At 38.0% G+C, this 15,034-nt stretch overlaps 1 protein-coding gene across 2 annotated transcripts in view; it reads right to left on the bottom strand.

Annotated features, from left to right (window-relative positions):
• LOC136097694 (ras-related protein Rab-10-like) overlaps positions 1 to 15,034 on the bottom strand; it is a 33,702-nt gene that overhangs the window by 14,545 nt on the left and 4,123 nt on the right. For both annotated transcript variants that reach the window (XM_065830375.2, XM_065830374.2), the window contains exons 2-4: positions 11,766 to 11,826; positions 10,541 to 10,679; positions 1,614 to 1,703 (exon numbers count right to left, since the gene is read on the bottom strand). In XM_065830375.2, the coding sequence (XP_065686447.1) occupies positions 1,614 to 1,703; positions 10,541 to 10,679; positions 11,766 to 11,826 (290 nt within the window). The remainder of the gene's footprint in view (positions 1 to 1,613; positions 1,704 to 10,540; positions 10,680 to 11,765; positions 11,827 to 15,034) is intronic.

Here is a 15,034-nt window from a genome sequence, read left to right as displayed (position 1 = left end):
GTGGTATAAAACGGCCACTTATTTACAACACACTGTTACAAAAACGCCAACATAGGTTAAGAGATTCCCAGGGAATCCAGGGGCTTTTCCTGCAAGACTCTGAACAGAACAACACTTACAGCTCATACTCACAGGGTAATATGAAATATGTAAGTATGAATTATAATGTGGCAGAGTTAGTATCAAACTGTTTTGCTCTCTTAGCTCTCTGATAATGGCATCTTCCTCTAGCTGGTTCCATTCCATTCTTTAGCGTTTGTAAATCACATTAAGAAAAATAAATAGTATAACTGAAGAGTTGCCTCAAAACACAGGAGAAATCTAGAAAGCAGACTCATTGGTGTGGATGTAATGATTTGTTCCTGAAAAAAATACTGCCTTAAGACAAATTTTGATTGCATGGGTAAGTACACAGAAGTCAGAAAATGTCACAGTTAATACCATATGCAAAACCCTGCTACTGCCCTCTTGTGCACACACATCCAGTGACTCTTTAGATTTCTGACAGTGTATCCTTTGAGAGTATACGCTATTTTTCAGCAACCTTAGTCCTTGTACACAGGTATAGTACATTGACATTGAAAGTGTCTTGTATATCAACAATGAATTTTCAAAAGTTTCCATTTGCAATGCTGTTGAACATGCAATGTTCTTTTTTAAAGTTCCTTAATCTGGGGTTATATAATTAGTAAGAAATTATCAGTGTTCTTTTCGTAAAACACAAGACATCCTGCCTGACTCTCCATGCCCAAAAGCATAATAGAAGAGCTCATTTCAAATTCCAGACAACAGATGCACACAGTTTGCATTTGCAAAATTTACTGGTATAGAGGACACATTCTCCTGCAACATTTAGTCATTATCACAGTTTCTTCTACCATAACATGATGGCTCCTGGATTTCCTCATTGGTTCCCCATGGATGCAATTTGCCATTGTCTTTAAAACAGCACTCCCCAGTTAACACCAGTTCTTCCCCTACATGTGGGCAGCAGGTATGGACCCTACTGTAGTCTCAGCTGCACAACCCATACACAGTTAGATTTAGGGGAGCTGGATGTTTCCTAAATGTACCTGTCTAGTATTATTTAGGGCTATTCACAGACAACACAGACCACTGTGCACAGGCTGCCAGAACAGTCCTTTATATTCAGACTGTAGCAAAAAAACCATTGATGGGTGGTATCAGAAAAATGAGGCAGAATGTATTATGTATTACATTTCAGTATTCCACAATAAAACAGTACTCTGAAAATACAGATTCTAAAATATTTTTAGTTTTAATTCAAAATATAAGATTTCTATCGTAACACATAAGACTTTTAAAATACATTTAAACCTTTAAAATAAAAAGCAGTATTCTAAGGACATCAGCTAGGAATTACTTAATGTATTTCTGCTCACATGTTAAAAAACAAACAAAACAACCAACCTTCCCCCCCCCAACCAACCAACCAAAGAAACCATCAAAACAAATCAATCAAACAAAAAACCTCACTGCACTCCAGAACTCCAGAACCATTCTTCTGAAGCAATTCCTAATAGAATTGTTGGAAATCCTTACAGTCACATACTAAGAAACTTAGGAGAACCCAGAGAAAGTAACAATGATACCTTTTCTCCTTTCTGTTTTGGAACTACACGTTCTGACTCCTTATCACACTTGTTGCCTAACAGTATAACGTCCACTTCATCACCTGCTTTCTAAAAGAGAAAATGGCATTAATAAAGTATCAAGTAAGAAAAAAAGCAAACAACAAAAGCCCTTCAGCTTCAGCTCACACTAACCTTCAAAACTTTATTTCCTTGAAAGTAAGGGCTGAATTCTGTCCTGACCTTTTCATCTGTGGAGGTACTTTCCATCAGTTGCTGGGATTGGAAAACAGCAAGATTGCAAAGAGTAGGAAAAAAATATGCTTACAAGTGCAGGGCATGATTTGCAATCCCTTTCATAAGATATAAAGTATATGGTGCATGGGCACCATCTTCTGATGAATGCTCCATCTTCAGGCTTTAAAGTGACTGGAAATGCCCCAAATTCACAGGCACTGCCCTCCCTAAAGTAATGGGTTGGTGGATTAGCATATTAGTCTGGTCTACATCCAGCACGCACAAGCAAAAAGGAAGGAATTTGCTGCACCTGAAAGAGCACCTCTTTGTGCTTCACTTCTGCACACAGACAGTAAAATTACATTCAAAGCGTTCAAACTCAACATAAAAGTTTGATTATTCCAAGACACTTGGAAGAAGGCAATAGATTTTAATGAAATAAAATTTTAAAAGCTCATTGATTTCAAAAGGAAGAAAAATCTAGCTTTTTGACCTTGTCTCCATCCTTCGTTCCACTAATCCAGTTATGTACATGATGACTGTGAAATTCACTGGATGCTTTATATCAGTGTTATTTTAAGATAAACCATTGTAACTATACATGTCTGGAATAATGACTAGGAAATGGAACAGTTCTGCAACAGCATGTGGAATTTGAAAAATGACATTTGTTGTGAAAATAATATTTAATACTACTGTTGATGCTTAAATGGAGGAACCTGAGGGTGTCAATCTAGAGACAATTAAAGCTAACATGATCTGATCCCATAGCTTATATTCTGAAAGTATTATACATGTTCACACAGCTTCTCCGATGACTCAAAAAACACCTGGTCTCAGGCTGCAGCTCTCTCTGCAGGGACACCGATGAAATCTCTGATCTCTGTCAAAGTCTTAATTTTATAACTTTGCCATAGACAAAATCAAGCATAATCCTCTTCCCCAGAGCTCGCACACATGCACACAGACACACATCCCTCCCTTCAGAGAAATGCAAAGAAAAACCTCTATTCATTAAAGGTGAGAGAATAATTATTTTCAGCTTATTTGCACTTTTACAACTAAGTTGCCTCATTTGAAGAGTACAGCAGTAGGCACAATTTATTATTAAGGAACACTATTTCATTTTTTTTAATCCACTCGTTTTAGAGTCAGCTAATCTCATTTCATACCCACAGTTGATGTTCAAGATAATGTAGTATTAAAATGAAGTAAGCTCAACATATGAGTACAAATGAATTAATTTAACCTGGATTAATAGACCAAAATGTTGGCTGTTTCAGAATGTGTTGCAGCTTTACTCATTAAGGTCAATGGCTCTCCTACATAAACTCACATACATCAGCCCCTAAAATAGGGTAAATAGACTATTTCATCTCACCACATAATCAGCTTTTTATTTGGAAGACAACTGTATGCAGCTGAAGGTTTTACAAGTGACATTTGATTTTGCTCTGAAGTAAAAGGTCAAAGGCAAATACTTGCACACCGTACGTACAAAACCATGACATTCATTCTGTAACTTCATTTCTGTACAAACAGCACCCATTTTTGCAATAGGAAAGTTTTTTCTAAACAGCTTCAAATAATAACAAAATGTTAAGAAGGCTAGAGGTACCAGGTCTTTCAGCATTTATCAGTATTATCAATCACTAAGTATTTACTTGGGCAAATAACTATTATTTCTACATCCATATAATGTAATACTGTATTTGCAATTTGACTGGACCCTCCACCAAAGTACTGAAAGTGCTCCCTTTTAAAAGATGATACCTTGCAGCTTCTTACTTTTAGAAAACTAAAGACTATACACCAAAATGATGTCTGTTTTAAATTCTGAAAACTTATTATGAAGTCTTAAAAAATTAAGTCAATATGACTAGGCAGTGGTTTGACCATGCGCTCAGTTGGCATAAAAACTGCAGAGGTACACTGATTTGAATTGGCCAAAAATACAGCTCTTCAGTGCTTCCAAAAGCTCACTCTGTATTTCCATTCTCTTTTATTTATAGCTAAGGAATAAGCTTTCAAAATGCAAAATCTATAGCTAAAAAGCGAATGGTTATTTTACAGTTGTTAAGATGCTGTTATGCAAGTCAGCACTGACTAAGCTAATAGAGTCAGGAAACATTTTTTTTTCCTATGTCATGGAAAAATACTATTAAAAATTTCATCAATTTCATCAAGGCAAAAAAAAAAAAAAAAAATTTTGCGAAGTAAGAAAAAATAAAAATAAGCGTTTTGCTTTGGTATCTCAAAAATATGTCCAGATTTTTTATTCACTCTCCTCAGTTTTTCTTCTGCTTTTAACATTTCAAAGTTCACATTTTACTAAAACATAAAATAAGGATAATCTGAACTTGGACAAAACCTAGCTTATTTTTTTTAAAAAACATCCAAAAAGGAAATAACAACACTGTATTTCTCTCAAAAACTTGGAGTCAAGAGATTTATTGAGACTGACCAAGTTTTTTGAAGCCTTTGGCAGAGCTTGGAATCACCAGGTTTCTGCAAAAAGGTTTTTTACCTTCACTGCATTCCCCAGCAGCTGGATCAGCAGTGGCAGGAACCTGGCCGCCGAGATCAGAGGCCAGAGGATTGGGCAGCCCCAGAGTCCCAAACGCAGTGGTGCCACCACCTGCCCTTCACTACTTACCCTGCTGCTCAGCTTTCACCCAGCCTGTGCACCCAGCCAGGGAAATAAATACCCTCCTCACTGCTCCACTATGTGGCTATCAACACAGAAATCAAAAATGCAAAAATGGAAAATATCTTGCTCGTCTCTTTTGTATGTTTGCTTGTTTGTTTTTTTCCTAAATGTTAGGTCTGTTTTTCTGCAGTTGTTCTCATTTTGCCAGGAAACTATTTCACAGAAGTGCCGTGAGTTCATGCAAGTATCAAAAGTAGCATGGACACCTTTATTAAAAGAGAACGATGTCACATTTGTACCTACAGGTTATTGGAAAAAACTTCACTTTTTAAATGGTGAACACAGACCCTACCATGCACAGCTGGCCTCAGCCTCCCCTGCAGCAAACCAACTGTGATGACCAGCTCATCCAGACTTCTTGTTGCATAAAGCCGTCTATTCAGTGGGAGACCTTACAGAATCACCGACTTGTCCCTCCACCACATTTCCAGGGTGCAGCTGTGCCGGGCTGCATGACTTTGATGCTCATTGATTAAGGTTTGAAGAGGGAACAGAAGTTTGTTTGGAGGTCCAAACAGTGAAATTGAGAACCCATACCTGACAAATACACTATGGTAACACTTAATTAGTTAGTTTTTGAGGAAGAAATGTAGCATTAACATAACTTTTCGGATCTGAAGAGGATACACATGGTCATGCAGCAAGATGAAGGCAGAGCTGGGAAAGGCCATAATGCTGGGAAGTTTCTTCTTCCTACTCACTAGGCAATGACACTAGAAACTTACCCTTTGTATAACATTAATGAAGAGTAATTTGTTAGAAATACATTGTCCTCACAGACTCTGACAGCATCACATGGGTATTGTTCATATTATGATTCCCATACATGTCTCTTTCTATATATATTTTAAGTGCCACCTTATGACTTCGGTTACAAGTGCCTAGTTTCCAGGACTTCAGTGGAAATAAATGAACGACAGAATTTGTTTGCCTATTAGCAAACTTAGACATGACTAGATATAAAGCAATTTATCCTGAAATCAATTTGGAATTAGAGATAAACCAATTTAGTAAAGTGACAAGAACAAGAATTTTCAGTTCTAATCAGAGCCACAACAACAAATCCATCTATGAACTGGAACAATTAGATCCAGCTTTCCCATCTCAGGAAGAAAAGCTCAGAAGAGTGTGAAGTCAAACTAACTTACATTTGTAAAGCAGTTTGCTGTGCTGCTTTTATTTAAGTATGATGCAGAACCACCAAAAGACAGTCCAGTATCCCAGTTCTCAGGTGCATCAGATGAACAGAATCAGGAAAAGACACACTGCAAAAACAGCAGTAACCCAACACACCCACTTACATTTCATACCCTGTCTGTGGGATCACTTCTTCAGGTAGTACAAAGAGAAAATTAATGTACTCCAAGAACACTAAATTATGTCACCAAGACTTCCTACTGCATAAGAAAATGAAATTATCTTCTCCATGCAAAAAATTCTGTGCTAGCAGAGAATTGCCAGCACAGAGATAATTGTTAGAAACTGCCAATGCTTCATGGCCACACCAGGTGATCAGCACAATGAAAACCAATCTGATGTATTTAAAAGAAAACTAGTACCTACCATCTACGTCAAAAGTTTTTGGAGACCTAGATGCCATGCGTGAATCATTGAGTGATTTAGTTTGGCAAGGACTTCTGCAAGTCATGTGGTCTAACCCCCGCTCGAAGATGTGCCAACTTCAAAGTCAGGTCCTGTTGCTCAAGGCCCTGTTGAATCAAGTTTCAAGTGTCTCCAGATCCTCTTTGGGCACCTGTTTGAGCATCTGACCTCTCTATTGTAAGGAACTTTTACCAATATGTTAGTTGGAATCTTGTTCAAAATACCGTGGAAAGAACAGTTTCTGCAAATGAATTTGGTACACAGTTACTTGTATTTAATTTTTAAAGGCCAAACAGAGTCAGCGTTTCAGAACAGCTGCACACAATAGCTAAAAGCTATGTCAGCAGACAGGAGCAACACCTTAATATATTGGACATGACCACAGCCCTGCAAATAAAGAATGGTTTCAGGTTCTAAAGTAATTTTCCTGCAATTATCATGCTCATAATGAGTGCATTACAAATCCAATATACCTGTACTGGATTTGCCAATAATATCCTAAGATATTAATCTGCAAGTATATTTTTCTAGTAAGCTTTTTAAGTACAGTCATGTTACTTAGTATCCTCTAATTCTGAATACAAATTTTACAACAATACAGATATGGCAGCATATTTATGTCTTGAACTTGCTTGAACAATAATTCATTTGTAATAGGAAAGTTGCTGTATTACACACTTAAAGTAATTGAAATACAATGAGAACATTACTGGTAATCTGATTGTAATAGCACTGACTGGCCAAGTTTTATAAAATCAATGGGGTTTTTAGGAATGCTAAATTGCTTAGATTGTTATTTTAATTGTTGTAAAAATAGCGTAGCACACTGAATAGATTTTTTTTTTTCTTTTTAATTCTGTGTACATGGAGATTTTAAACAGGAAGTTTAAAAATAAGAGCATAATAACTGAGTTGTCTCAAAAAATTCTGTTTGGTTCAGGTACAAACTCTACGTTACCTATTAGTCTGGTGTTTAATGAAACCTGTATCTGTTCCTCTTCATAAATTTTATTTAATTTTTCTACACTTGCATATTTTAAAGGGTGCTGTGGCAACAGCCACTTTGATACTGGGCATTGGTCGGCAATTAAATACTGGTTTGCATTCACAGACCAAAGCAAACGCAGGGAATGTCACCAACCTCCAGTAAGTAATTAATTTTAATGAAATGTCCTGTGTTTTAACAGCTATTGCTTAAAAACAGTTCTTTTGCAATAAATGGCCCCATATATTTTCACCAAGACACTTCAGAAATTGATATCCCACTAGGATCAAATTAAATTTTTTATTATTATCTAGCTCTATTACAACACTCACTAATTGCTAGTTTTGAGATTAGTACAATCAATCATGCAATTCACATTCCCAGAAATTGTTTTAAATTGAGTATTTTTCCATTTTTTACATTTCAAACAAACAAAATACCTTCAGGGGTTAAAATTAAACAGTCTAAATATTAATAGCTTGAGTATGTTTACACAAAAGCTTTGAAGTGTCACGAAAACAGGCTTGTGTAGGTGTGATTTCCTGATTGATTTGAGCAGATCTAAGCCTGCATGGTGGCTACAAGAGCTGGTCCCATCCCTCCCTCCCACTTAGCCATATGGTCCTGATACTTTCATTGTGTTTATGGTTCTGCACTGTAGCCCACTGAATCAACCATCCTGTTGATCTAATTAAAGATGGCAGGACAAAATGACCCCTTTGGAAGCAGTGTGGAGACAGATCCATATTTTATATATAATAATAAACCCAGATAGATAGATATCTGCATATATATATACAAATGGATATATATGGATAATTTACATTTTCAGCTTCAGATAACAGTAAACCTACTGTCATACTGTATGATGAGTTAAATCTTAGCTAACCATGAAGCTGTACAACCAGTGGCATATCTAGTTGTGACTACCCTGGTGAGGCCACATCTGCGTCCAGTTCTGCGCTCTCTAGTTTAAGAAAGATAAGGAATTACTGGAGGGAGTCCAGCAGCAGGTTACAAAGATGATTAGGAGCCTAGAGAACCTTTCTCATGAAGAGAGACTGAGAGAGCTGGGTCTGTTCAGCCTGGAGAAGAGAAGGATGAGAGGGGATCTCATCAATGTTTATAAATATCTCAAGGGTGGGTGTCAGGAGGAGGGGACCAGACTCCTTTCAGTGGTGCCCAAAGATAGAATGAGGGGCAACAGGCAAAGACTGAAGAATAGGAGGTTCCATCTGAATATGAGGAGAAACTTCTTTACTTTGAAGGTGCCAGAGCACTGGAACAGGCTGCCCAGAGAGGCTGTGGAGTCTCCTTCTCTGGAGACATTCAAACCCTACCTGGACACATTCCTGTGCGATCTACTCTAGGTGAACCTGCTTTAGCAGGTGTGATGAACTAGATGATCTCCAGAGGTCCCTTCCAACCCCAACCATTCTGAGCTTCTGCGATTCTGTGACTTCTGTTAGTTTGCCTAACAGGAGAAGGGCACACACTTTCCTTAATGGAGTAATAAAACACGTGTGTTAGTCAGAAATGTCTGCAGACAAGCCAGTAAGAATATTGTATCATCAAATTTCCTTTGTGATACATTAGTGAAGTTAGGCTCTGCTGTCATTAAACTTTCAAAATGGCTCTAAGATCAAGGATAATGACATACTAGGTCACCATAGTAATATTCTTAATACTTAAGTAATGTAAATGTAATGATTTACCATAAGGTATCTTATGTATATATTATTGGATATATGACCATGTGTAGTTCATTAATTCATCCATACACAGTAGCTGTGAAGAGAGAAAAGGATGCATTCTATGGTTTTATTTCAAGTCCTCCTTCCTAAGATGAATTCTTCCATCCATCATATAATATTCCTACCAATTCACAGAGTATTACAAAAACTGCCTGCATGTTTACTTGATTTTAACCAACGAAGAGCACCAAATTGCTTGGATTCTTACACAAGCATACTAACTTACTCAAGTGTGCTAACTACACACCATGCTGCTGCTTAGGGCAATCTCATTGCTCTCTGCAGCTTCCTGAGGATGCAAGTGGGGGGTGGGGGGAGGTGCTGAGCTCCTTTCCCTGGTACCCAGCGATACAACATGTGGGAATGGCTCAACGCTGCACTATGGGAGGTTCAGACTGGATATTAGGAAGCATTTCTTTACCAAGAGGATGGTCAAACACTGGAACAGGCTTCCTAGAGAGGTGGTCAATGCCCCAAGCCTGTCAGCGTTTAAGAGGCATTTGAACAAAGCCTTTAACAACATGCTTTAACTTTTGGTCAGCCCTGGAGTGGTGAGGTAGCTGGACTAGGTCATCGCTGTAGGTCCCTTCTAGCTGAACTGTTCTGTTCTAAAACTGACTTGTCTCTGCCTAACAGAGAACACATCAAGAGACACCTAGCAAGAAAGACTCGGGGTACACAGTTACAGGTAGCTGAATGACCTGATGTCTAAGGACTCATCCACTGCTGCCTCCCTGGTTCTTCCCTCACATCGTTCTCACATGTTCTTCTCATTCCTACTCCTACCTGTTTACCTTGTTCCAATCCCAGTAACTGTCAGACCTTTCTATGACCCTCTTAAACTCATTGACAGAGCAGAAAACCATCCAACTGGTTTTGCTGTGTTAGTTTTCTACCACATCAGAAAGTCAGAGTGAACCTCAGAGGGCTCTGACAAGCTCCAGAAGCAGTACAGTGGGAGTCAACGTTCAGGAGCAGGAAGGGAGGTGGGAATACTCCCCGTCTGGCAGCCATGAGCTGTTGAATCACTTCTTACGCTGCATGAGAGCACGTGTTTCTGGCTGCAGTACCATGAGCAGTTGAGCAAACTAAACAATTCATTGCCACCACAAATGGATTCTCCCTTTCCTCTCCCACTTCCTCCCTCTTGAAACCACCCTCTCAAAGGGAATATCCAGCAAGGACAAAGAGAATGTTTAATTGGATTTGTTTCTTTTGATTCTTGGGATGAGGTAAGAACACTAAAGTAATGCAATTACAAAAGGGAAGTCACTGGCTGTGATATGCAACTTTGATGTGGAAGCCAACTAAAATCTTGGGATGAGCTCATGGAGACTGGTTTGTGCACAGCCACACCAGTGACAACAGTACCCGCAACTCTGCATGCACAAAACCAGACTGGAAGCTACATTTTAAATGTACTTCAGAAAACACTTCTGCATCATCATGGGCTTGTCCCAGATAATCTACACTGTATTCCAGTTTCAGGTAACAGTAATCCTGCTATCATACTGTGTGCTGTGTTACATGTAACGAATTCTGTTTAGAAACATAAAGCTCAAGGAACAAGAATTAATCGCATGCAATCATTTAAAATATTAACTGCAGTAACTCATCAACTACTTTCAGTAAGAGATCAATCACTGTTAGATATATTTACCTCATGTATGTCTCTCATCCAGCTTGTTATACTTTGAAAACTGTCCAGATTTGTGATGTCATATACAAGAACAAAGCCTTGTGCGCCACGAAAATAGCTAGTACTGAGTGTATGGAATCGTTCCTGTCCAGCAGTATCCCTGAAAGAAATTGTAAGAAACCACACACACACAAACAAAAAAAAGATTATCAAATTGCAGAATCCCCAAGAAAAAACACTTTAAGGAGCATTGTCAAAATTTTCAATGGTGCAGCCTAGCATGAAAGGAACAAGGCAAGATAAGGATGAAAAAATCAGGGTGCCCGATACAGCAGTGAAAGAAATACACTGGAAAATTATTCTGAACAATACAGCCATACTAGGGAAGCTAAACCAGTGGTTGAAGTTTGAGTGTAACTTGAAGTCCACTGTTGCTTCTTTATATACATAATCATTAAGATCAGTATACCTTAGGTGATTAATAAAATCTGGAGTGCAAGCACTGCAGAAATCAGATGACAACCCATATTCTGACAAGCCCTTTGTAAACTGTGACTCAGATAGTAAGCTGGTGTAGACAGAAGTCAGGCTTTGGGAAAAAGCCATAAAACACAGGGATGCAGAGATTCCTACACACAATTATGCCTCAAGAAAGCTGTCAACAATCCTCTAAGACTTCTGTATTAAAACCTGAGATGGAATAACCGCGGAATTAATATTGGTAAGCAATTCATGTACAGAGTTACTCCTTGAGAAGTTAAATATTGGTAAATTTGGACTACCTTCATGCTTGATATTTGGAGAGATGTCTGTTAGTAACCCTATACAGCTTTTAGAAAAACTTCAAAACCAAAAAATATAGCGTATGTTCCCAAATATTCATCTTACTAGCTTTCTCTCAGTGAGCCTTTTGACCATGCATTTGACGGGTAATGAAATGTAAAATTTTCTTGCTTTATCACTTCCCTCAATGTTTCTATACAATTAAATATACTTGATACAGATCGTAGATCTGCAATGTTTGTATGCTGCAAGTTTTATTGTTAAAGCAACCTAGCCACAACCCTCTTTTTGACTTACATTAGTTGCTGCAAAAAATATGCTCCCCTAGTCCAAATTCAATTTTTTAAATTACCTATTAGGAAAAATTGCACTTTAGGAAGACACACAATTAAAAGCAGATGAGATTTTTCATGCTGTAATGTAGTTTAGTTGGCTCTCACTTGTGATATAAATTAAAACTTACCATATTTGAAGTTTCACTCTTGTACCATTAAACGTTACTGGCTTTACTTTAAAATCAATGCCTAGAAGCAAGAAGAAAATCTGTAACATTTCTTGTGCTAACATGGATTCCCTTTGAAGATTGTTTCTGAGCTCTAGTTATCATGCAACTTCAAACAGAAAGTGAAAAGGAACTATATCAAATAAAGAGTAACTAGCCAGTCATACACATTCAAGATGGAAGTTGTAAAAGGAAATTATTCAATGGTGAAAACAACTATGTGCCAGTACATCACACAACTACAATACAAAGCAATGCCAATACAAAACAATGGAAGGGCAGGTCAAAGCAAAGGTGCAGATACTCTGAAACTACATGTAGATATTTCCATGAATTGGTTAGTGACATGACAGCAGTTTCATGGCCTGTGCACAGTAATACTTGGCAAATAAACTGGTGACTTCAGTTGTTCTCAGTTTCATCACAACATCATCGCAGTTATGAGTGGGCAGGTAGAAATGCTCACAAAGCTGTTGCACACGCAACACCATTTCTCTGTCCTTACTTCCAAATCCCTAAAAAAAAATAAAATATCTAGAGTTACATGAACAAAAATTAGTTGTACTAGTTAAATGCAAAGATAAAGATACACTGGATTTGATACAAAATGAAGAGGATTGTCTCTACAGCCTTAATCACTGTGTATCTCAGATCCAGAGTGCTAATGCTAAAATCAAGCACTAGCACTTGAAATCACTGAAGAATGTTGTCTCTACATACACTACATATCTTTCCTCAAAGATACCTTCCTTATAAATTATAGTGTTTTCCTTTATTATATTATCAAATGAGTACTCCAAATGTGATAGATGATACCTGGATTTATGGGTTGTTGAAGCTCAAATCTTTAATATCAGAGTTTGCCGGCTATCAGCTGCTACATTAGTGTGAGACATTTCCTCAGAGTTAACATTTTTTTTTCCCAATTAATTACTTGCTGAAATTTGAAATACCGCTTGATTTATCTCCTCATTTTTTATCCGCATTGAAAAACAATAAGGCTATTTTTGTCAATTATATTAAGTGAAGGTGACATTACGACAGCTGGCCATACTGCATGGTCAAAATTCCGTAAGGTCGAAATACGTCTAAACAACATGACTTCAGAGTGGCTTTTCACCAGTAGCAATGTCATTTGAAAGAACTAAACAGATCGAAAAAGAAAAAAATTAAGTTAATACAACTGCACTGATTTCTGTAAGAATCTGTCTGCCAATTGCTTTATCAAAGGAAAGCATCCATGGCAGTAAACCAAAAACGCAGTATAGGAAATGCTCCCTTCCTTTTCACTGACGGAGGTATTGTGCACAAAACTTTGACAAGTACGCTCTCACATGCATGATTCCATTGCTATTCACATTTTTGTGTGTATGTGGTAAAAGAGTTCAGGTGGATTTTTTAAATTATTATGATAATCACGTCCTTCACTTGATGATTTTTTATTGAAGCTCCAATGGAAAGATGAAATAATATAATTGGTATCTGTAATTAATATTACGCAAAGCTTCCTTGATGGAATTAATAATGTCAGCTGGAAATGTAATTTCAGTCAAATTTGCTCATGTAAGGTGAAATTCCAACGTGATGGAAAACATTTGCTCCTGAAATTCACATGGTTTTGTTTAATTATCTGTATCACTTCCTACAATTGATGTTAGAGCAGCTGAGAAGGACAGAGTAGGCAGTAGGAGGCTGGAATGTCACTTACAAATGGGGCATTGAGAATACAGCAAAAACATATAATCCAGCCAGGGATTCCAAAACCTATAGGAAACATTTCTTATTTGACATACATTTTAATAATAAAATGTTATAAGCCTTTTTTTTTTCTTAATTTATAAAAGGGGAAGCAGAGTGCTGAATCAGACTAAAACTTAATCTAAATTAAAATGAGGCTTATTGACTTCTTAAGTTAACTTCAAAATGTATTGACCTAAAAGGTCAATGAATGTTAGTGAAAAACAGAAGTCAATATGTTCTGCATGCATGAATTGTTCATGTATTTATATGAAATTTCCAGCAAACTTAGCAAGTTGGAAAGACACAGAAGAAAAATGAGAAATACAATGCCAAAGACAGCTCACAGATTTCAGATGCTTTTAGGTTCATGTATTATATAACACGATCAACATAACAAAGAGAGCATTGATTACCACTCTTGAGATAAATGTTATTTGAATGCAACAGCTTGTACCTGCTTCTTTTTACCTGTCAAACAAAACTAAGAATGGGTATGTTTGCTACAAGTTCAAATTCTAGTTGTTATTTTCAAACTCTATAGTCGTGAGATTAATAAATATTCCCATATTAGAACTGAAGTCCCTTAAAGACAATTACGTCTAAAAAGCACCAAAATCTGCCTCATGGAAAAGAATCTGGGGGTACTGATTGACAGCCAGCTGAATATGAGCCAGCAGTATGTCCAGGTGGCCAGGAAGGCAAACAGCATCCTGGCTTGTATCAGGAATAGCGTGGCCAGCAGGACAAGAGAAGTGATTGTGCCACTGCACCCGGCATTTGGGAGGCTCCACCTTGAATACTGTGTTCAGTTTTGGGCCCCTCATCATAAGAACATTGAGGTACTAGAAAGAGTGCAGAGGAGGGTGACAAAGCTGGTGAAGGGTCTGGAGCACAAGTCTGATGAGGAACAGTTGTGGCCAGCAGAACTAGGGAAGTGATTGTCCTGCTGTACTCAGTGCTGCTGAGGCCCCACCTTGAATGCTGTGTTCAGTTTTGGGTCCCTCGCAACAGGAAAGACATTGAGGTGCTGGAGAGAGTTCAGAGAAGGGCAACAAGCAGGTGAGGGGCCTGGAACACAAGTCTCACAAGGAGCAGCTGAGGGAACTGGGGCTGTTTAGCCTGGAGAAAAGGAGGCTGAGGGGAGACCTTATCAGTGTCTGCAACTACCTGAAAGGAGGTTGTGGCATGGAGGGGGTTGGTCTCTTCTGCCAGGTAACAAGTGATTGGATAAGAGGAAATGGCCTCAAGTTGTGCCAGGGGAGTTTTAGATTGTATATTAGGAAAAAATTCTTCATGGAAAGGGTTGTCAGGCATTGGAACAGGCTGCCCAGGGCAGTGGTTGAGTTACTATCCCTGGAGGTGTTTAAAAGGCATTTAGACAAGGTTCTTAGGGACATGGCTTAGTGCTAGAGTTGGGTTAGGTTATGGTTGGACTCGATGATTTTGAGGGTCTCTTCCAACTGAAATGATTCTATAAAATCGTCATCCAC

Source organism: Patagioenas fasciata, chromosome 2 (assembly GCF_037038585.1).
Source record: "Patagioenas fasciata isolate bPatFas1 chromosome 2, bPatFas1.hap1, whole genome shotgun sequence".
Classification (NCBI taxonomy): domain Eukaryota; kingdom Metazoa; phylum Chordata; class Aves; order Columbiformes; family Columbidae; genus Patagioenas; species Patagioenas fasciata.
The sequence above is the reverse complement of the archived record's forward strand: the minus strand, read 5'-3'. Positions and strand labels throughout refer to the sequence as shown.